Genomic DNA, 23,265 nt, shown 5'->3' with positions numbered 1-23,265 from the left:
AGGGCTTCCCCAGAGGCTAGGTCTCAGTCCCCGGCTGATTCTGGACCCCTGAAATTTATGCAGCCACCTGAGAACTGCACCATGTCAGCGTTGCCTGGGCAGAGCCAGTGCTCAGTGCATCGCCAGTTGCCTTCGTGTTTGCCAGAGGACTCCATGACTGCTGGCTTAGTGGTGACTTCTGCTGGAGGGTCCGTAGGACCGCTCCGGCCTTCGTCTCTAGTCTCCGCTGGAGGGTCCGAGGGACCGCTCCGGCCTTCGTCTCCTGTCTCCGCTGGAGGGTCCGAGGGACCGCTCCGGCCTTCATCTCCTGTCTCCGCTGGAGGGTCCGAGGGGCCCGTTCAGCCTCCTGCCTCCGCTGGAGGGTCCGAGGGGCCCGTTCAGCCTCCTGCCTCCGCTGGAGGGTCCGAGGGGCCCGTTCAGCCCGTCCAGCCGCCTGCTGTAGCTCCATCATCATCCTCGCCTGCTGCAGCTCCAGGGCCTTCAGCCTCGCCTGGTCCAGCCTCCGTGTCTTCAGCCTCGCCTGGCCCAGCCTCCGTGTCTTCAGCCTCGCCTGGCCCAGCCTCCGTGTCTTCAGCCTCGCCTGGCCCGGCCTCAGAGCCTTCAGCCTCGCCTGGCCCGGCCTCAGAGCCTTCAGCCTCGCCTGGTCCGGCCTCTGCCTGTGCTTCGCCTGGTCCGGCCTCTGCCTGTGCTTCGCCTGGTCCGGCTTCAGCCTGTGCTTCGCCTAGTCCAGCCTCTGCAGCCTCGCCTGGTCCGGATCGCCATCGCCTGAGTCGCCGCTGTTGCCTTCCGCGCGGTCGGCCCCCTGAACTGCTCCGTCGTCTCCCTCGTCGCCGCCGTTGCCTTCCGGACGGCCGGCCCCCGGACCGCCATCGCCTGAGTGGCCGCCGTTGCCTTCCGCACGGCCGGCCCCCGGACCGCCATCGCCTGAGTGGCCACCATTGCCTTCCACCATCGCCTGAGTGGCCGCCGTTGCATTCCGCACGGCCGGCCCCCCGAACTGTGTCCACGTCGCCGCCGTTGCCGTCCGCACGGTTGGCCCCCCGAACTGTGTCCACGTCGCCGCCATTGCCGTCCGCACGGTCGGACCCCCGAACTGTGTCCACGTCGCCACCGTTGCCGTTCGCACGGTCGGCCCCCTGAACTGTTTTGGACTCCTGTGCTGTCGGCCCCCTGAACTCTTCTGTTTTGGACTCTGTTTTTTCCTGTGTTCTGGTGTGCTTCGTTTCTTTTGGTTTTGGACTCGTTTTTTGTTTTTGTCTTTTGGCCTTCTGGTGCTCCGGTTTTGTTTTGCTTCGAGCCCTCCTTCCTGGGCCCCCGCCGCCCGCCCTGGTCGGGTGGTTTTCTGTTTTTTCTGGCTGTTTTGTTTCTTGTTGGGCTGTCTGGAGCCAGCCTTTGAGGGGGGGGGGGGGTACTGTCATGATCCTGGATCCTTTTGACCCAGCGTTTTGTGTTTTCTCTTCGAGATTTTGGTTCTGTTCACCTCTAATTGGTGTTTACCCTGTTCCCCCCCGTGTGTTCCTGTTTTATTGTGAAGGTCTGCGTCTTATGTGAGTGTTTTCAGTTTGCCTCCCTGGTCTCGTCATGTTAATCACTCCCAGCTGTGTCTCCCACCTGTGTGTAATCTCCCTGTGTTCTGAGTGTATTTAAGTTGTATTTTCTCACTGAGGGGGTTCAGGCCTATGCAGAACAGCAGTGGGGACAGAGCATCTCCTTGGTAGCTTGATGGTGACTTGTGCTATGGGCTTGGAGTTGGCCTCTAGTGTTGTACGCCACATCCCCATTGAGTTCCTGATGAAGGCTCTTAGGTTCCTGTTGATCTTGTAGAATTCTAGGCATTCCAGTATCCAGCTGTGGGGCATTGAGTCATAGGCCTTCTTGTAATCAATCCAGGCAGTGCACAGGTTGGTCAGTCTGGTCTTGCAGTCTCAGCTGACTGTTCTGTCTACCAGTAGCTGGTGTTTTACGCCTCTGGTATTCTTGCCAATCCCTTTCTGTGTCCCACTCATGTATTGACCCATGTGCCTGTTCATCTTAGCCGATATGATGCCTGACAGGAGCTTCCATGTAGTACTGAGGCAGGTTATTGGTCGGTAGTTGGATGGGACCAGTCCCTTCTTGAGGTCCTTGGGGATCAGGACCGTTCGACCTTTGGTTAGCCATTCCGGGTGTCTCTTGTTAACTAGCAGCTGGTTCATTTGTGCTGCCAGACGCTCGTGGAGTGCAGTCAGCTTCTTCAGCCAGTAGGCGTGAACCATGTTGGGCCCTGGTGCTGTCCAACTCTTCATACTAGAGACCCTTGCTTGGATGTCTGGTTACTGGACCCTGTTCTAGGTTGCTATGGTCTGCCCTCAGATCCACTAGCCACTGAGCATTGCCGTTATGGGTTGCGTCCTTCTCCCATATGCTCTTCCAGTATTGCTCCGTCTCCAGCCTTGGTGGTGCTGTTCTCTTATTGTTCCCTTGCCACTGAGAGTACACCTTTGCTGGTTCTGTGGAGAACAGCTGGTTTATTCTCCTGCCTTCTATCTCTCTGGTGTACCTCCGCAAGCGGCTGGCCAAGGCTGTGAGTCTTTGCTTGGCAGTTTCCAAGGCCTCAGGTATGGACAGCTTATATAAATATATATATATATATATATATATATATATATATATATATATATATATATATATATATATATATATATATATATAGACACAGTGCTATGCAAAAACATTGAGAAACCCATTATTTCTTTATTATTTGCTAGGAAACACTATTGAAATGTATTTAAACCTGTTACACATATATTATAGAAATAAAGCATATAACACAAAAACAGAGTTTGTAGACTTCAAACATTAAATATGATTGTTTAAGACCACCGTTACTCTTCAACAAAGCATTAGGCAGCTTTCTTGTAATTTCTGTAAGTAGTCTTCAGGAATATGTTGGGTTTTTTTGTTCTGTTCTCAGTCAAGATTATCCCATACTCCTTGTTGAGATCAATCGACTTCTGGTAGAGTGAAGAATGGAGTAGGCGCGTATATAGTGCTTTTCCGCCCTGACCTGAAACCCATCGTGGGGGGTTTTCGTCCCAAACTTGATCGGCTTCTTATTTAGATGAATAGTATTTCTTTGAAAAGCTACATGGCCTCTGGAACCAGACTGACGAAATAAAAAGACAACAAAAGAAATGACTCGCCTTCCTCAGCTAGCCAGATGAGCATGCCCGCCTTGGCCAGCTTACTGGAGGAGCACCAACAGTCCATATCAAGGACCGTGTCCTCCGACATTAAAGCAGTGCTTGCCTCTCTTAAAGCTAAACTGGACACGGACAAGCTACACTGACTGACCTGAAGACCAAAGCCAGCTCGACAGAAGAACGCATCCAGGCCTCGAAGCATCATTCAAGCTTGTGCTAAACTCAAGAACAAGAATATTGACTTAGATGGACGTACTCACTGGAACAACATCAGGATTATTGGCCTGTCAGAGTTCATCGAGGGACCCTGACCCTCAACTTTTTTCTCTAAAGTCCCAATGAAGATATTTGGGGAACAAGTGGAACTCCGCCAGAGCTGAATCGCGCCCAGTGCACCCTCGTTCCCAAACCACGACAGGGGGACAAGACCGGGGCCAATGATCATGTTTTCATCGACACCAAACTAAAGAGTTGGCCTGTAAATGGAGGAATGACTTGAAGCACAGAGTCAGTGTTGGGTTGAGGAGCAGAATGAGAGAGTTGGTTTATCCATTCATTTATTTCCAGAGATCCAGAGAGATGCGGCGGGCAGAAGGGCAGGGAGGTGAGGTGAACGCGGCTGAAGCATGTAGCCTGAATGGATGAGTTGTGACGGACAGCCAGCGAAGGTTATGCAGCCTGAGCAGGTGAGTAGTGGCAGATGACCACCGAAGCGAACTGCAGGGGAGTTGAGTATTGTTCCAGGAACAGCAAACGCAAAGTAGAGACACAAGGAAACTGCAGTTAAAATACGAAGATGCAAATAACAAGAGAAGAGCTGAGTTACCACGATAGGAGTAGCTGACGGACTGGCGATGAGTAGAAGGCTGCAGTGGCCTGCTGATTGCCTCTGATGGAATCACAGATGGGTGATGCAGGTCTGGAAACAAGCCAGCACGAAAAAACATCTAAAAACAGCAGACACTCACTCAGAACATGACACATCTGCCATAGATTTCTTTCTTCTTTCTTTTTTTTTAGTTCCTCCACTGCTTCTTTTGTCCTACACTTGTCCAGCTCCCTCAAATCTTTTAAGGACACACTGCACACCATGGAAAGATATGCCATGTTTTCAGCTAATAGCCCTTTGATTTTTACCTTGTTGGTACAAAGTCTTTTTTATGTGTTACTCACATATTTTAAAGTACCTGTCCAGTTTAGGTGGCATTTTGAATCAGATAGTCAAACGCGCTAAATCTATTCAAAGCTATGATCCAGTCCTGGTTTTACTTTTGGCATCTGACATAACTGGTCTGGAAATGTTCAGCGTGTTTTTGTTTCATCACAGCTCATGGGCTGCTTTCCTGTGATATATGTGCTTGTGCATTTATTCAAGTGCCCTGGTGAGAGTTTAATTTACAAGGAGTGAAATGCAGTAGCTTGTATTTTAAATGAGCTGCTCTTACGTTTTTTAGTCAAACCTCCTTCTACCATTTATGCTACCTTCAGTCATCGCCACTTCTCAGACTAAATGATCAAATGAATTTTACACCAAAGCCATCAGCATAGTTTCTAAATCAGAAACTTCACTGATTCATTCATAAAAAACTTTAAATCTTCATATAGACCAGTTATAGCAGTACCATTGGTAGATGTGCTATGTGAAGCCTACTAGGTCCAGCCAACAAGCTGTACTGTCTCAAGACATGTGGTGTCACTTATGGAAACAAACCTCAGCATTATAGTTGACTCTTAATGATAAAACACAATGAAATACAGATGGCAGCTGCAGAAGTTTGGAGAGATGAGATTACCCTGCTCTGAGCCCCCCGAGACACTCTGTCCACAGTGATCCACAACACATCAGAAACTACGGTGGTTAAGAAGAGCTGTCGCTAAAAATTTACAGCAGAGAGACGGGAACGAAACCCAGATCCCTGTTGTGGGAATCTGCGTCAGGCTGCATGAGATTTGACTGGAAAATTTGAATATGCAAATCCTGGAGAGCAGAGCTCGTGATCTGGAATTAATTTAGTCCAACTGAAACTGCAGTGATGTTGTGTCTACGGAGAAAACACGCAGCCGATCAAAGAGACGCACTAACTGTGGGGAAATAAAGGGGAAGAAGGGCATCATTCACAGTCGGATGTTCCTGTAGCACATCATCTTTTACTTCTCGTTGCATCACCTTGCTGTCAGAGCGGCTCGCCACCTCACATCATGGTCCGCATGAAGGTGTACTTTCTTGTAGCTGTACTATACTGCTGCAATGATTCAAGGTGATGAATTGAGACAATTAAACTTCATAAAAAAATTATAAGACAGAGACGTTATGGCCTGCAGTAATACTGCGGACATAAAAAGCAAAAAAAGATAAATAACCTGAGAGAAAGGAAGGAAGCTGTATATGTAAAAATGTCTGAAATGTTCATGTTTCTTTCAACTACTCAGACTTAATTTTCAAACCAGATTGCCATTTCAACTCACGCAGTTCTGTGCTAGGCACCTAAAATGGTACCTTAGTGGGCAGCCTGGTGAACCAACCATTTAGTCGTCTTTCATGCTGCACGCATTCTTCATCCCTCGGCCCGTCAGAAGCGAGCAACTTAGCGTCTCACCAACATCATTTCAGTTAAGGCAGAATCTGTTGTTCCTCCAGCAGTTACTTTGTCTCAACCTTGCTCAAGCTTTTCATCATTTTTCTGGCTCTGACACAAGAGGATGATGATGATTAAAGTGAATCCCGCCAACAAAATTCTGATTGGTTTTATTTTTTTATTTTTTTTTTGTAACACCAGACTTGTTTGAATCACTGACAAAGCCAAGTTGTGGGTGGGTCTGGCACCAGGTTTTTTTCTTTTTCTTTTAAATATATGCCTGAGACTAGTTTGTCCATCTTGGCTTTGTGTATTTCTAGTCTGATTTTCCAGGTTGAAAATTCTAAATTTTGATGGCAGTGACGGCTGACTTTCAGGTCCATGTTGTGTACCGCTCGGGCTCCACGTTAGTTCCACTTAGCTCTGAATTGGTGCGTGTTTGTGTTTGTCTCCTTAAGAAGATTGGTGTGTGCTGTGATGAGAGTAGAGGGGCTGCAGGGACATCTGGCTAACTGACTGTAAGCTGCTGTATTACTTCCCATTAAGAGTCATTAAGACCCCAATTATAGTTACCACCCCACAGTTCACACGCACACACACCGGGGGTCTGCAATTACATTCAGACAGTCTTTTTTTCCTCTTCTGCACAGGGTGCAGTAGAGAAAACCCAGGTTTGGTTTATATTTAAAAGCATTGTCCCGCATTTCTTTAAATACTGGACTGAAGCAAGAGGAGCGCTGAAACAAAAGAAAAGTTCAAGGTCATCTGCAAAAATAATGAGCCTCGCTGAGCTTTTATCACAAGCCAAAATCCTCCAACAAAACACAGCACATGGACATTAGATAACTAGTAAGCAGCTATCAAACTACTTTAGTTTTTAAACCAGCACCGCTACAGGTCCAAGGCACTGATGAAATGAAAGAGCAATCCGTGCAAACTGAACTCACGGTTTGGGTAATGCCAGAAGAAAACTTCTGAGTTCAGCCTGCATAAGATACAGAACAGAGACACAAAGATACTAAAACAACATTTACTGCAATCCAGAACCGGTCGTTAGCACTGATGCTATTAGGAGCCTAAGTATGAATTCATGTCCAAAGGAGATAAATAAAGGAGATATTCATGTACACTTCTGAAACTCTGTTGTAACATAGCTAAATACTCATTTTATTATTAGTTGTGGTATTTATTTATTTATTTTTGTGGAAGTGTGCAGGGGGGTTTTGTTAGAAGGCCCAGATTCGCTGCTTTATCTGCTCATCCCGCACAGACGCACAGAGAGAGAGAAATCTCATACAAGCATGTACACAGTCGGACATCTTCAGGTCCCATCTGAAGACAGTCTGCTCCTGCACACACACACCTCTCAGCGTAATACACACATGCACAGCTGGAAGGCTTTCTATCATGGAGAGATAACTACAGGCTGAGAACAATAGACCATCTCTTCTTCCATCTGGTGAACCGGGGGATGAAACTTCATTTACATTTCAGACCCACCCCAACCCACCTCAGGGTGTGCATATGTGTTCATATGTGTGTGTGTGTGTGTGTGTGTGTGTGTGTGTGTGTGTGTGTGTGTGTGTGTGTGTGTATATGGTGGGATGGAGGTGGTGAGTTTGTGGGGTAATAGAGGGAACAAAACGAGATTCATTTCAGGGTGAATTTGGGATTATGAATTAACATGCCGCTGTGCTGAAAGACTTCATTTACAGCTAATTGAGTGTGTTGGCTCATTGAAATGGCTGTTGTGTTAAAACTTGTCTGCCTGGCTGGTCTCTGGGCTGTCTGGGTGTGGGTGTGTGTGTGTGTGTGTGTGTGTGTGTGTGTGTGTGTGTGTGTGTGTGTGTGTGTGTGTGTGTGTGTGTGTGTGTGTGTGTGTTTGGAAAAAGCCAGGGGTGGTAACCTGTACATTAGCGAACAGCTGTAGTTTAGACGTGTGAAATTAGATGTAAAAATGATTATAAAATGTGACACCTTCCCCCTCTCTCTTCCTCCCTGTCTCTCCTTTGCAGGTGAAAAGCCCTACAAGTGCTCATGGGAGGGCTGCGAATGGCGCTTTGCCCGCAGTGACGAGTTGACACGACACTACCGCAAACACACCGGAGCGAAGCCATTCAAGTGCAACCACTGCGACAGGTAAACGGATAGGCGGCACAAACACAGCAAACACGCAGTGCAGTTTACATTTGGAAGACTTTGACGTCCTTTATCTGGCCAGGATAAAAAATAGTTTTTAATATACAAGCCAAAGAGTTGTGTATCTGTAAGGTTTTGTTTGCAGCTAATTATTTCCAGTTTGTTTTTGGTCACTGTGACACATTTCTATGTATAATTAGCAGGTATCTCTTCCTGTGCGAACCACCCATACAGTCAATTGATGCACCCTGCAAAACAAATTAGCTTCCTTAGTTGACTGCACACTACTGTCTTATCCAAATATGGTCTCTTCTGCCTCCATAAAGCCAAATCAGAGATGGTGATTCCATCGAGCTGCTTCACTGTTTCAGTGTAATTCCTGCCATTCTTGAAGGCTTCTTCTGCCGGGACAAGTCAAGATGCCTAGTGAAAAAAAAAGACTATTTCCCTCATTAGGTTCCACCAAAAACCTCTAAATCCATTGATTGTTAGTCGTACTTTCACTTACTTAGAACTTCCACCTATGCTGAGCGGTGCATTGGGCAGCTAACAATCTCCATCGTCAGTCAGCGGCGACTGCTTCGGCTTCATCCCAGGCGATGTCGACAGTTTTCAGATCATCCATAAACGTTCGAAGCCATGTGATCTTTGGTCAGCCTCGCTTTCGCTTGCCAGTGTTGGGAACCATGTAATGGCAATCTTGGCCGGGCGATAAGGGGGTAGATGTAGAATATGGCACGCAAAGTGGAAGCGCGTTTCTGCGACAACATCGGCTAAAGGGCGGGGGGCCTGCTCTTTGAAAGACCTCTTTGTTCGTTATCCCGGTAGGAAGTTCTCAGTTCGCCATAGGCCTCGTTGCATATTCAAGCAGTCCAAAACTTAGATGAAGAGCTATTCATTTGCAGAGTTGCAAATGAATAGCTCTTCAAGTTGAAGCACAGCTTTATCAGTTTGAGTCAGAGCCATCTAGTACACATCCATCAACATTGGGAAAATGGCACTATAAACCTTCTCGCAGAAGAGGTGAGATCACTGATGTAAGTGTATGAAAACTAAGATAATGTATTAGTCTTTCACTAGTAGGTTAAAGGTTTAGTACTAATACTCTACTAAGCTAGGCTTGGACCTTGACTCTTGAGATCCATTTTTCCCAGCCTCAACAGTTTGCTAGCCAACCATATTTGCTGGTACCTAAGGGCATGTTTAAGGTCTGAGCATTAGCCTGTGATGGAACCATTTATATTAGTTCTTCCTGTCAGCTTTTGTTGTTGTTGTTGTTTGTTTGTTTTTTTAATTGCTATAGTTTCCAAAAAAGATGTTTCCAGTATGTAAAGTCCATTTTGGGCACAGACACAGATAGCTGGAGATATGACAGCTGAGCGATTATTCCTGTTATGCTTCTGTGAAGTTCGCTTAAAATCCTCCACAGAGGGCGGATGAGTACTTGGTGCATTGTATATATAGAAAACAGACCCTCACGTCTGATGATGAAATTTACATCATTTGGACATGAGTGGACCTCGGTGGATTCACGTATTCAAAAAGTATAACTGAGACCATTTGGCACATTGAATGTAGGCTAAATATATCACAGAGATATCTTATCAGAATCACTGAAAATGATCAAAGTTGCATCTGGTAAGACAAGAGCTGCTAATGAGTTTTCTACTTTTCATGCTCGCTGTCAAATGCAGGAAAAGTTGGCTACAGTATCACAGTGCTTTAGTAAAATGACCTCTGAACATTGCTGACTGTTACATCCAAAATAGCAGGAAGTCAGGTCATTTTTTAAAAAGTTAATAAATAAATTACATGTTTTTCCTACATTTACTGTAGATCTAAACTTTAACAAATTTTACCTTCTTTTATTACAAACAAGGGGGTAAATAAGCACAAATATTAAATGCGAGAAGAGATTTTAAAGGAACGTGAGCAGCTGTGTGCAAGAGGAGTTCAGGATAAAGTGTCAGGATGAAGATTCACGACTTTATTTTAGAGTATCGTCAATTTAATGGTGAAATATGCTATAATGCTAAATTAAATCAGTTCCCAGAGGAATACATGTTAATACTAACGTGTAGATCATGTTATGTATTAAATTGTATTTTTTGTGTGTGTGTTGCTCCTGCTTTACCAACTCATGTCTGATGTGGACAGAGGAAAACAAAAGAGAAGCAGATGAAGGGGTGTACGCTTTAAACTAAAGTCTAAGTCTCCTGCTAGAAAACAACCAGGGATGTGTTTGTGAGTCTGTTGAGAGTCATCTTGTCACTGTTTTGTGTTTGCTTCTTAGAGGAGAGAGAGTGTGTGTTTGAAAGTGTGTGTGCTTACTCATGCTTCTGTGCTGGCAGTTAAATGGATTCTGGCTATTGGCAAGCAGGCTACAGCTAATTGAGTGGCACCAGATGCCAGCTCCACTTTAACATTCACTCTCTCTGAATGTGTATGCGCCTGTAATACCTTTCGAATGAAAGAAACACACGCACACATGCAAACTTTTGCCCTAGAGACAGTGTAATTGGCTGTTGTGGGTTCTCTCTAGTTAGGATTTTAGACATAAACCCCCCAGAAACCTGCTGGAAAGCTTCATAATCCAGACTGAGAGCTGGGACTGTATTAGCTCTTTCCTGGCACATGCATAAATGCACAAACACAGTATGCAGACACCTCACACTCGCATGCATATTGAGCGCAAAGATGTTTAGATGCAAAGTCATATCGACTTGCATGAATAATTAAATGTCCGGGCGTATAAACGCAACACTTTTGACACACAATGGCGCAGACGTAAGCCGATTCAGTCGTAAGCACAGCTGAGGCTCTACCTGAAGCAGGGCTTTCAGTGCGTGAGGTAAGGGCGCCGTTCATCCGCACAGACGCAGATGTTTGCTGAGGCTCTCCAAAGTGAGCCATCAATGCAAAGCATGAACGGCGACATCGAAAAAATAGCAGCTGCTTTGATTAAAAGTCCTTGCCTTTAAATATAACTACAGACATGGATTCAGACTCTTTGTGCAGCAGGCGCATTTTTTCCATCTTTAGGTAAAAGTTTGAATTTGTCCAACGCTTTCCTCTTTTCTTTTTGTTAATCTTAAACAACGTCACTGCCTTTCAGAACAACTCGTCTTAATCGTGTTTTCACGTCTCCCTTTTTGGCTTTTTAGTGTTCAAATTACAAGGTTAACATAGCGAGGGCGCACGCTGATTTGTACAGTAGTGGACAAATGCACACACAGACACACGCATCTGTGGTGGGTGGAGTCAGGCAAATATTACCATGAGAATGGCAAGAAGTGGCAGGCATGGAGAGGTTAACATTAGCTAGAATGTTCAATCTGACACAATTTCTCCTGGGGAAACAGACACACAGACACACGGCGGTCTGTTATTAATCTCGCCTAATCAAGCGGGGACCCCCCGATGGTTCCTTGGAGCTGGACAGAGGAGGTGCGGGGGGAGAGAAAGGGAGAAAGCAGAGTTTTGAGGAGGAAACAAGGGAGTGGGGGGTTACCAGCTGGTCCTGAGACTCCGCCCCCCCAACATTGACAAAGTAACTTACATGGCCATCTGTCCAGCCACACACACACAGACTGGTGCAGGTGTACAGTAGGTACCACACGGCGAGCTTAGAGCTGAGGGGAAACACTAGACCACAAAGCAACAAGGAGCAAAGTTCAGCTGCACCCTCACTCCACGCTAGATTTTAGGTGAATTAACAGCTGGTCCACGTATACAGAAAACCTACAGCAAAGACAAAAAACCAAAGAAAAGAAAAAATACAAGAAGTCGTCTTCTTCTGGCATGAGTTTAAAAGCTGACTTTTCTTTTCTTTTTTTAGACGTGCATGTTTTGTTTCAACAGCATCCCAGCAACCTTGACTAAATGCGCACTGGTGCGTTGGTAAAGTCTGCAAGCAAAATTGAATCCTGTGGACTGAAGGGCCAAAACTAGAGAGAGAGAAAATGACTTTTATTAAAATCAGCTTAGAAGGATCTCACACAGGAGCAGAGATGAAAAAGCAAAAGTGGCTGACAGATGGTGTGACTCAAAACAATCGTCAGAGGGATTTAATGACACCCAGTAGGAAGCGGCACGTTTACGATTCTAGCGAATGCGGCTGGCATCTTATCCTAGTCAACCTGTTGTTGGCGTCTCTCTGCATCAAACACTGTTGCTTCATGGAACAGTGTTTCTCTTATTTTCTTATTTTTTTGTTGTTTTTACTGTCAAACCTTGAAGTAGAGATTATTATTTTATTAGCGCTGGGGAGCAGAGGTTTGTATGAGCAAACAGTAATATATGTATCAGAGCCCATCACTCGCCCCTTAGTGAAAGTGTCTGATCACTTATTTTGCTTTGAGCTGATTGGCTTTCACTTCATATTGGGATCTTCTTCTTTTTTTTTGCTATTTTCATCTGGCTTTCTAGCAGCTTGCCCAGCTCAAGGCAGCACACAACTTAGCGTCCTTCAAATGAGGTTTTCTGTAGAATCGAAAGGCTGAAATTCAGAGAATAAATCTCAGCAGAAGCAGGTCGTGCTGCAGTTTAACGATTTGGGTGTTTGGCTGTGTCTGGTTGTCTCTATCTGGAACGAACAACAACCTACCTATACACACAACACACGCGTGCACACGCTCGCACAAAGAATAGGCTTGACTAATTAATAATGAATAAAGCCTCTGGCAAATTGAATTTTTAATTTTCTCATTTAAGTCTCGCCCACATTTTGTTTTGCCTTTCCTTTAGTCATATCGTTTGTGATTTGTTTTATACTGGATGTTCAACTTTAATGTCCTCGCAATTAATAAAGTACTGGCAATAAAATGAAAATACTTGTGACGCTGTCAGTTTAATATTATGTATCGCCAGCACCTGGTTTTGTGTCCCTCTCTTGCATCAGGTGCAGCCAGTACTGAGTTAAATGGTCCGGCATCAGAAAGCACTGCCAGCCTGTCTGCATTAGTGTCCATGTTCACGGTGCATATCTAATTAGTTTCTACAGTACTGTTTTACTCTGAGCTGGAGGACTGACTTGGGGGTCTGGCTGTGATTTATGGCGGTGTTTGAGTCGCATTTAGGAAATCACCGAGGCTAGCTTGGCCTCTATTCATCTTTACATCACGGTTTCACTGGTGTGACCCGGTGAAGCGAGAGCACTTAAATTCACCGTGGTGTTGAAATGAACTACTGTGCTTCTCTACTTGTAGATAATCTAGCTCTCTTTCTTCTTCTCTTAGTCTGTCTCTCTCTGGTTGCATGTTGGAATCTTACTCTTACCTCTAACTCAGATGTGACTCTCTACAAAGAGCTTTTGGAGGTGTCAAAACCATGTTTTAAGAAAGTATTTACTTGAATTTATCCTATAGACTGCAAAATGAATAGTTTGAAATTCAGTGTTTAGAACTGTACATGAAACCAATATTCATTCATTCCTCTTATCCAGTTCAGGGTCATTGGGACTGGGGCCTGTTCCAGAGGTAATTCCTTCTTGGGTACATGTTTCTCCATCACCTTAAACAGACTTGGATAAACTGCAATAACACTGGTCAAGAGTATTGTAAGTGTTAAATGCTAACATTTGCACAACAGTTGGTAAAGAAAAGAAAAGAAGAAATGATTACTTCAATGTCGGAGAAAGCTGATGCTGATTTGTTGTTGAAAAAAAAAAGAAAAGGTCGAGAATTTTACAACTTAGAATAAAGGAAAATTCACGTATTTTGAAATAAAAATTATGTGTGATCATCATAGTTGTTCTACTGATAAAATTATTTCCCTCAGTGGTGGAACACTGATAACTAATTCCATTGCTATTGTATATTCATACATCTGAAAAAGTGCCGCAGGCCTGGCTAGTCATAGTAATAAAGGTAACTTGGTACTTTGCATCATTGGTCACGTAGGACTGAAGTTCTAATACTGTACAGTAGAAAAACACAGGATAACACAGTAGAGGCTGGGCAGTTCTGCCAGTTTGGGTTTCAAGTATTCCTTGTAAATACACAGAAAAGTATTTTAGTGGATTTTGAGGTCTGTAGACTTGATGCTTTTCATTTGATGTCCTCACATCCCCTCTGCCATCATTGAAGAAACTTCCAAACTCTTAAATGCATGTCATGGAGACAAGCAGCACAGAGGCGTCTTAGAGAACAGAAATAAGTGTGTCCTTCCTCCCCCCTCTCTCTCTCCCCTCCTTATCCTTTTTGGGAGAAGCTGTAACCTAAGGAGGAGAAGCTAGCAGAGACATTAGCATAGTGGGGGTTATCATCAGGGTGCGAAAAGTGTGGAGAGTTTCCAGCAAGTACACATTGCCGGTGGGAAGTTCAAGGAGCCTGTGATTATAGGGATTTTCCAAAAATTACACAGAGCCAGTGGGTATTTCAGGGCCCTGGGACTGTGGCTTATTCTCAGATAATAAACAGAGCCGGTGGCATCAATTAGCAACACTTGCCAACCTGATGCATTGTGCTTATTTTAGTGCGAATATACAACGAAAGAGGGCTAATTGAGCCTTTGCAGAGCTGCACATTTGTCATTTATATAACTCTTTTTTTTAATTCATTTTTAAAAATTCATCTCCTGCTTTGCCCAAGCTCTCATTTCACATGCATATTTCATGCTTTTCTTTGGATATTAAAAGGAACATTTCTATGTTTCTCCACAGGTGTTTCTCCAGGTCGGACCACCTGGCCTTGCACATGAAGAGGCACATCTGAAGGACAAGAAGAAAAGAAAAGGAGCAGGAGGAGCACGAGGAGGAAGAGGAGGAGCAGAAGGAGAAATAGGAGGAGAGATAGGAGGACAGAAGGATGGGCAGCCATGCTATCGACTGCCTGCGTCATATCCCCCCCGCCGCCCCTCCCCCAATCCAAACACCAGTAGGCTCAAACAGCCATCGGGGGGAAAGTTGGGCAGGAGGAAAAAGCGAGGAGTAGCTAGATTGTTGTTTTTCTTTAAAATTACACATCACGTTTGCAATAGTAAACACTTCACACACACCTGTCTTTGAATGCATCACCCCGGTGAACCCCGGACACTCTCATGCAGCTCTGGGGGCTTGGACACTGCCAGATCAACATGTACTCAACTTGCTTGACAAAACATTTTCTCGCCTTCTTTCTTTTTTTCTTTTTTTTGAAACTTTCTCCGTAGTCAGTGTGTTAAACTTATCGAGTCACTTTGGATGAGCAGAAACTTTTAAATATCCATGTAGTCAGCTGTTAGTGCTTTACCGGCTTTTGAAATCAGATATTCGACTGTTTTTTCTTTTTCAGCTTTCTTGCTCTTTTCTTATCGACGTTTCTCATACACGGAACACACAAACCGTCACCTGCCGCAGTCAGCTCCAGTACTCATTGTGAAGAAAACAACAATGCCAAATCTGCAGGAGAGAGACTGTACGGATTGACTCCCAGCACGGGTGACAATCGAACCCACGGCCCGGGACACCGCTGGTGTGCCCACGGGGCCTCGGTCAGCGGGTGCCGCTGCAGCTCTCAGGCTCTCCTCCAGTGGGTGTTTTGCATCTCTCACCTTCACCGAGATGCCTGCCGCCTCCGCAGGCCATCTGACAGAAATGCGCAGCGACACTTTCTTCCCTTTTTTCTACTTAGAGGACGATAATTCTTCTTCTTATTGTTATTTAAAAAAAAAAAAAAAAGAATGACACATTTTTTCTCTCTGTGAGGAAAAGATGTCTTAAAACTCACAGCAATGTGTTTGAGAAGAAAAAAACTACAAAAAAAAAACTAAAAAAAAAATCTAAGAAGACTTTAACAGAATGTGTGGGATGAGAAGGAGAGCGTTGTTGGTCTTTATAATCTCCATGTGCACCGACTGCATCTGCAGACTGCAAGAAATCAGTGGATGAACAAACAACAGAATCACACAGACTCTCAGAAAAGGGGTTTGTGTCTGTGCTTTTTTTTTTGGACTAAAATAAAAAACAGAAAGTAGAGAGGTCTTCATTTGTGTGCTGCTCTTTCTGCCCTGTGACTCCCTGCAGCTGAAAAACAAAACCTTGTTATGACCTCTGTGGTCTCGTACTCTACAGCAGCCGGGCAGAGGATTGCTTAAAAACTGGGAATATGTTTCTTGGTTATTTGTTTTTCTTTTGTTTTGTTTTTTATTTTCTTTTTCATTCTGATTCTGAAAGTCATCCTCGAGCGCTTTCACAGACTCTGAGATCTCATCTCCCTGGCAGCACTGCGGGGCGAGAATGGAAGCTCAAGAGCTGCTTTTTGGTTATTCACGTGGAACTAAAGATGCCAGCCGACCTTTGTGTGGTGGCTCTGAATAGACACGGTCACATCGACCTGTCAATTTTGCTTGTTTCATATCCACTGACTGCACTGACTTTTCTTTTTAATTCTTTCCAATGTTATCTGTGCTTTTTCCTTTTTCTACGGCGAAAAAATAAGGATAAAAGGAACACAAAGGAAAAAAAAATCATAAAAGACTTGGAAAAAAAACAACACAAAAACAATTCTGTCTCACTCTACACGCTGCATACAGAACAAGCACACATGCTCCGTCAACACACACACACACACACTTACACTGCAGTTCTTACGCTCACGGCTCCTCTTGAGATAAGACTAATAAGATTTAGGAAAATAATTATTAAACTAATGAACAGAGTTGGGGGAAACAACACACACTGCATGGCAGGCTTTGTTGCAAACGCACACACTTGCTCATGAACACACATGCACGCACGCACACTCTTCCTGGAATTATATGTTCTGCTCCCAAATCTTTTTTCACAGTAGGAATTTAGCAACTGTTGTTTAGCAGAAGAGTATCTTAGCTCTCGGCTGGAGGTAACAAATGATTCCAAATCCTTTGAAGTGAGAAATCAGCTTGTTCTCAGTTCCAACAATCACCCACATATCCCTCACTACAGCTTGTGCCTCTCATTTAATCAGCGTTTTTTCTGGTTTTTGGTTGTTGTTTTTTTACTTCAGAGACTTTGGTTACGTTGTTGGTTACAGTTGAGTCAGTGGTCAATGTTTTCATCGGAAATAATCATAAGAAAGCAGCTGCGGCAGATCTGAAACATTAAACCAGCAGCAGGCGTGTAGTATTATTATTAAAGATGGTTTATGCTCGTGGGAAAAAGTGCTTCAAGATGACAAAATTGCCTGAAACGTTCAGGATAACCCCTGATGTAGCCTGAAAATTGAAGCTGTTAGCTAGACTGATGGGGGATGTCAAAGCTTGCTGTGTAGAAATTCCAGCTCTGGTTTTGATCTGGCAAATCAAATTTATTTTCCAACTTGATGGTGCTGTGTAAAAACTATGTTATTTTTGACAAAATACTCAGCACCCACAACCATATAGATGCGTCCTTTTCATGACTGATTTAACACACGTAAGGTTGAATCACCTGAGGTTCATAATGTGCAATGAAAACACTGACTTTTATCTGTGCCCTGAAAGTAATCAGCAACAATTTTAATGTAAAAAAACAGAAAAGAAAAAAAGATGGATCTGAGAAAACTGAGGTAAACGTGTGTCCACACTGCCTGCTTTCTTTGCTCAATAGTTGATGGGGAAAAAAAATTAAATTAAAAAAAAAATGCACTCGCCTTGCATTCGGGGCACTCGGCACCAACAGACGCTACCGCTGCATCCGCCCACCACCACCCACTGTATATGCCCCGCAGCACGTGCAAACAGTCCATTATTCACTGCTACTGACTGGGTGCAGTTGGGGTGAGGGTGCAGGTTCCTGAAGCTCGCAGGAGGTTTTCACATCCCAGTGTACCCAGTCATCGTGCCAGTTGGCTTCGCCAGCCTTCATTAGGTGAAACAGCGAAAACATTCCCCTCCGATGGGGAATGTTGGGGGGGGTTATGGTGCAGCTTCGAACAATCGATACCAAAAACCTCCAGCGTGGAACTGCCCTTCAGCCACGGGCAGAGTCTCACCACTCAGGAGAGATCAGTGGGAGACCGCCTCCGTATGAATTCAGTGTATCTAGTGGCAGCTTTCACTATTAACTCTCTCTCTTTCTAAATATGACAAAGCAGCCCGTGTGGGAGGCGAATCCAGTGTTTCACTTTTGATTTCATTTGCCCCGTTTGCTGGTTTCCGTTACAGAAGCTGTGTCGATGGTCGTGTTCGTCGTTATTGGATAATGCAAAGTCATGCCGTCGGCGTCGAGGCATGCAAAGAGGCCCTCCCATACAACGTACAATCATAGAGGGATCAGGATTGTAGCACTTTTGTGAGGCTTTTGATGGCATGAATGTGTTTATGTGTGCATGTATGTGTCCCTGTTAGGCATACTGTGATGGGAAGCAGTCATTCAGCAAAGAGGTTTATAACTGACTTTTTAAACTGGTAAACAAGTGTGCGGCTGTGTGAGGGAAGAACTGGTCAATGCATTTGCTGTTGGATTTTTTTCTTTGGTCAAAGCAATGGCTGACAATGTGTTTATTAGGGTTTTTTTTTCTTTTTCTTTCCTTTTGACCCTCCAATTATTCATTCATCCATGCATACAAGTCATTGAGCTTGATGACTTGCATCGCATTAAAGAGATGCTAATTCATGCCTTGCACTACACAGGTTTATCTTAAACCATGTAAAATCAGACTGCCTGACAGATTAGTTGGCATTCGGTTCAAATTATTTGGAAGACGGCTGTCGTTTATATGTTTATATGTAACTATAAAAAAACGTAAAAAAAAAAAAAAATCAATTAGTGGTTTTTGTGCCTATTTATAAAAAATAGGAAGCAGCATTTTGCATTCATGCTAATTTAAACTTGACTTAAATTAATCTTTCACAAACTTTGAATTAAAGAATGCTAAAAAGCAAAAACATTGTGCTTAAAGGATTCTCTAAGAAGATTTGTCGCTTTGAGCACATTTCTGTGTTGGTTTTGAGCAGTTGTGCCACTCGCCACACAGGCAAAAAAGCTAAATTGTTTGTTACAAAAACAAAATTAAAGATTGTAGTGCTTGCCAGCATGAAGCGATTGCAACTCACAGTTCATCTCCTCGTAAATGATAACCCCTCTTGACATTCGACAGATCGCAAAGTCACTTCAGATACAAATTCACATTTCATTCCCTTCACGTCTGAGCCTGTCAAAGCAGGTTTTCTGTCACAGTGTTGCCCGGGTCTCCTGTCGTCTCTCAGGCTCCTCCAGGCCCGGCTAGCTGCCGTCCCACAGCTCTGATTAGCATTAACTCTCGGTCCTCTTCTCAAGTTGCAGTTCAGCTAATGAGATAGCTCTGGGTCACAGGGAAATTTAGTGGTCTGGAGAAAGAGAAAAAAAAAAAAAACAACAACAGGGACCTTGAGCCCGACTTACACCCAGTGGACACATTTGATGTAGAACAAACAGAAAGTCCTGTTAGCGCAGAGAAATATCAGGAGACGGTGAGATACTCACTGAAGAGGCTGAACTTTCATGGAAAAAAAACAAATAAAAAAAAATCATTTACCTACATGAATATCCAGATCATTAAATCAGCCATTGCATTTTATCTCATGGATTACAGATAAAATAAATTACCATTTATCTGCAAAGTCCCAACAGATATTTAATCCACTCCACGTCCCCCGATCCTCCCCCGTGGTTCACAGTTAGTGCCATTCTAATTTTCCTCTCTCCCTCCATCCTCACCCCATCTCTCCCTTTCTGTCCACAGCAGTTGTCCATGCACTATCAGCTGCGGGAATGCTGAATGCACACTTTACACGTTTTGCCCAAAGATTTGCATATCTGCAAGTTAACTGCTGTGAATGTAGTAGATGTAGTGGAAAGAGCTGAGATGCAGAGGTGCAGAAAAGGAGTGGTGGATGGACGGTGGGAGGAGAGGGACTGTTGATCTTACATAACCGTTCCTGTTAAAGCGTAATTACTGGTATGCTCCAACGCTTCATGCTTCATAACATTCTCGGTCCTCTCGTCTACTGTCAGCTGGAGCCGAACTCATTGTTCACAAATGTAAAATAACGTTTTCATGGTCTTATAGGGTGCCTGGTATAGTGGCGCTAGCAGCTTAAGCAGGAGTGAAGTAGCTTTAGTTTAAGTTAGCTTCTTAGCACACTGCAGATAGCACTGTCAAGTCTCATTTCAAAGTCAAGGTGGGCTTGAGTCTTTGGGAATGTTTAACCATTATATAAGCAACTTCAGACAGGTTTTCCATTCCCTTTCATTAAATGGATAGAGTTTAGGGAGAATCTGGAGAATTTGCTGAAGGTGGTTTCACACTGAAGGAAGAGTCTGAATCTTGTTAGCTCTCTAAAAGCCTTGGTTATGTTAATGGGAATAAACCTTTTCTCTGACAAAGAAAACTTACTAATTCTAAATTTAGTGACCTGAAATTCAGTTTTAGATGATTAGCCTGTTAATGCTGTTTAAATTAAGTGTAAGCTTTTTCAGTAAGAGAGCAATAGCTATGTATATAGCTAGTATTCGCTGGCTAAATAGCTAGCTAGCACTAGCTATGTATAATAGTAGTGCTTTTACACCAAAAAGCACTAGCTATATAAAAACATATGTAGCTAGAGAACTAGCTTGCGAGCACTGATTATGTACAAGTGTAAAAGCATAAAAGCAGACCAGAGAAAAAGGCATCAAACCCAGTGTGAAAACGACCTTCAGACATTCTCTGTGGCCACAGTTAGTTGTTTAGACACAGTCCTTTGATGGATAAGGCTTCAGTTTTCACAGTTTTCCACCATATCGTCCTGATGAAGGATTGTCACTTCTGGCAGCTTTTGTAAATAGCGTGAGATCTTTCATGCAGACCGCTCTGTCTGTAATTAACCATATGTGGCGAACAGCATCGCTCAGACATTTCAGCGTTTCTATAGATCTGCTTTAGTTCTTGCAAACATTGCACTACATGATCATACTTAGCTATTGCACTCTTCATGTGCGCGCACTGCTAGCATAGTCTGTTGGAGCACTCTGTCAAATATCCACTTAACATTTGTTACATGACCAGGATGCACATGGCCACCAAGAACTATTTTCCACAGGTCACCTTGCAGCAGATCAGACTGACATATCTGCTTAAAACTCCAGTTAAATGCCTTTTTCATCACTCTTTCTCTGGAGGAATATGTCGTACTCTGAAAACACTCAGTCATGCTGTGACTTGGTTGAACTTTCTTGGTATCAGTGGCATCCCAGAGTGACGCTGTCTGTAACTACTGTGTTTGTCCATGCTTGATGTGTCAGTATATAAGAGATTCACAGATCTTAACCCTTCTCCTTGTGTCTGTATGTTTCACTTCACCTACACCAAACCCTCTCTACCAAAACCACGACCATCAGAGCCCTCTGGGACCCAACACGCTCATAGATATCCAGCTGTTCTGAGAAGTATTCTCAAGAGCTATGCAGCTTGGGATCCCCAAGCAGTTCTTTGGTGAGACTGCAATAACTTTTCAACTTTACCAGCTTAATGTCCTCACTGGGTACAGTTTTTTTTTTTTTTTCAAATGACTCATCCTTGTAGGTGCTTTACACACTCTGTCAGTTAATCTGCTCAGTTGGCCTGATGCCTGATGCTTTTAGTTAACAGACTCCTTCTTGGAGTCTATCCTGTTCTGTCAGTATGTATGTGGCAAAAGGATTGGTACCAAAGAATTAGGTTTCTCTGTGCTATATTGTTATGGGAAATAGTGCCCTGTCACAGCCAAGGTAATATTTGTTTCACTGACTAACAAGTTTGCGTTGAAATATTTGATTTTTGGCACATTATTTTTTTAGGGTATCAAAATGTTCAGTCCAGAATGGCTATTGTCTGTTTAAACATTTTTTTTACGTGTGATTTTATGACAATTTTATGCAATCATATGCAATCTATACAATTTTTATTTTAGTTACAGTCACTTTTGAAGACTTCCCATCAACATTTCAGTCTACAAAAGTCTATAGCTTTAGCAGGCTATCAACCGTATTCCTTAGAGATTACATTTCTGAAATAGTACAGCAAAATGATTTTGAAGGAAATATAACGTAACTGTTAAAATGATGCAATCATGCTGCCAGGCAACCTCAAATCTTTCAGACAGAACACTTATGTAATTTAGGTTTAACCTTAGCTTTCAGAAAAGATCTTACTTGTTCAAAGTGACTGTGTATTTATATGCCTTTTGTTGTAAGTAACATGGTAGAAATGACATGCACTTTTCAAGTATTACCGTCCACGCTAACAGAAAGTTTATTTGGTTCCAATCCTTATGCCACATATCGTGTGGCCAATCCAATATTTGTATTAACTGTGAGTGGTATTTCAGCACCTTTGTATGGCCCACTGTGTGTACTCAAACCACAGCTGTTGAGGGATCCCACTTATATATTTTCTGGGATGAATGGACATGTAGAAAAGTGAATTAAGACAAGCAGATGTGTTTTCACCATCACGACATCCTTCTCACCTGCCCTGCAAGGGCTCTGTAACTCCGTTCATATCAACCTTGGATCCATGACCCTTCACTCCACCCCGCCCTCCTCTCTTCTCTCACTGTCACCTCTGTTGAGTTGAGTTTCTTTTCCGTTCTCTTGTTTTACTTACGATTTTTTGCTGTACAAAGTGTTTAAAATATTATTTGTATTATATGATGTTAGTATGGTAATGTTCTTTATTAAGGAAGAAGAAAATTTATTTTTGTTACTGGTCTGTTTCATAATTCTTTTCTAAATTGGTATTGTAAGATATCTATGCAAGAACTGTTAAGTGGAGCATTTTTATTTAAGAATGTAATATGTGTAATAAATGGTAGAATCTGCTTTTGGCTCTTTTCGGTTTTGTTCAGTCAAACCTCACATAAGCGTTTAACATTAATGAAGACGATTCAAAGCACAAAGTGATCCCATCTGGTGAAGTTCAAATTAAAATGAAAAATACGGTAACTAAAATTTATCACGTTATTTGCATGCTGTTACCGCTGCCTGGAAATGTTTGGTCATCTCCCAACACACTAGGTTAGAAGACAAACACAGTGATACACAGTGATTCAGCATGAATACACATTAATGTTGCTGTTTAATTACAGTGGTTATTATTGTTGTAATGACAAATGTACTGAACAATCTTTTCTTTAATATTCTTTTGGTTGTTCCTATTAAAAGCTGAACATTGTGACCCAAACTGAATCACCAATGACATCAACATAAAATTCCAGTTTTTTATTTAGTTTTTTATTTTGCACAATCTGATACTGATATGGTACTGAAAACAGGAATGCATTTATGTGCTGAAGGACAGATGGTGTTATGAGCTGATAATTCAGTCCTAACTCCTGGAATGAAAAGTTTGTTTTACAACTTTTTATTTCTAAGCAATTAATGCCACGATTAAATTTCTTGAATAAATTGGTTGGGTGACCAAACAAAAAAG

The 23,265-nt window shown here is 43.3% G+C and overlaps 1 protein-coding gene across 2 annotated transcripts in view; it reads left to right on the top strand.

Moving 5' to 3' along the window:
• The window catches only part of klf7b (Kruppel like factor 7b), a 72,134-nt gene extending 49,401 nt beyond the window's left edge, over positions 1-22,733 (top strand). For both annotated transcript variants that reach the window (XM_086266194.1, XM_086266195.1), the window contains exons 3-4: positions 7,774-7,897; positions 14,559-22,733. In XM_086266194.1, the coding sequence (XP_086122320.1) occupies positions 7,774-7,897; positions 14,559-14,610 (176 nt within the window). In that variant the 3' untranslated portion in view covers positions 14,611-22,733. The remainder of the gene's footprint in view (positions 1-7,773; positions 7,898-14,558) is intronic.
• Positions 22,734-23,265: the final 532 nt, after the last annotated feature.

Source organism: Aulonocara sp. 'chitande type north' Nkhata Bay, linkage group LG16 (genome assembly GCF_057382095.1).
Source record: "Aulonocara sp. 'chitande type north' Nkhata Bay isolate Kocher_YH1m ecotype deep benthic linkage group LG16, A_spYH_male_GT1.1, whole genome shotgun sequence".
NCBI lineage: Eukaryota > Metazoa > Chordata > Actinopteri > Cichliformes > Cichlidae > Aulonocara > Aulonocara sp. 'chitande type north' Nkhata Bay.
Note: the sequence above shows the minus strand (reverse complement) of the source record. Positions and strands in the feature narration are given on the sequence as shown.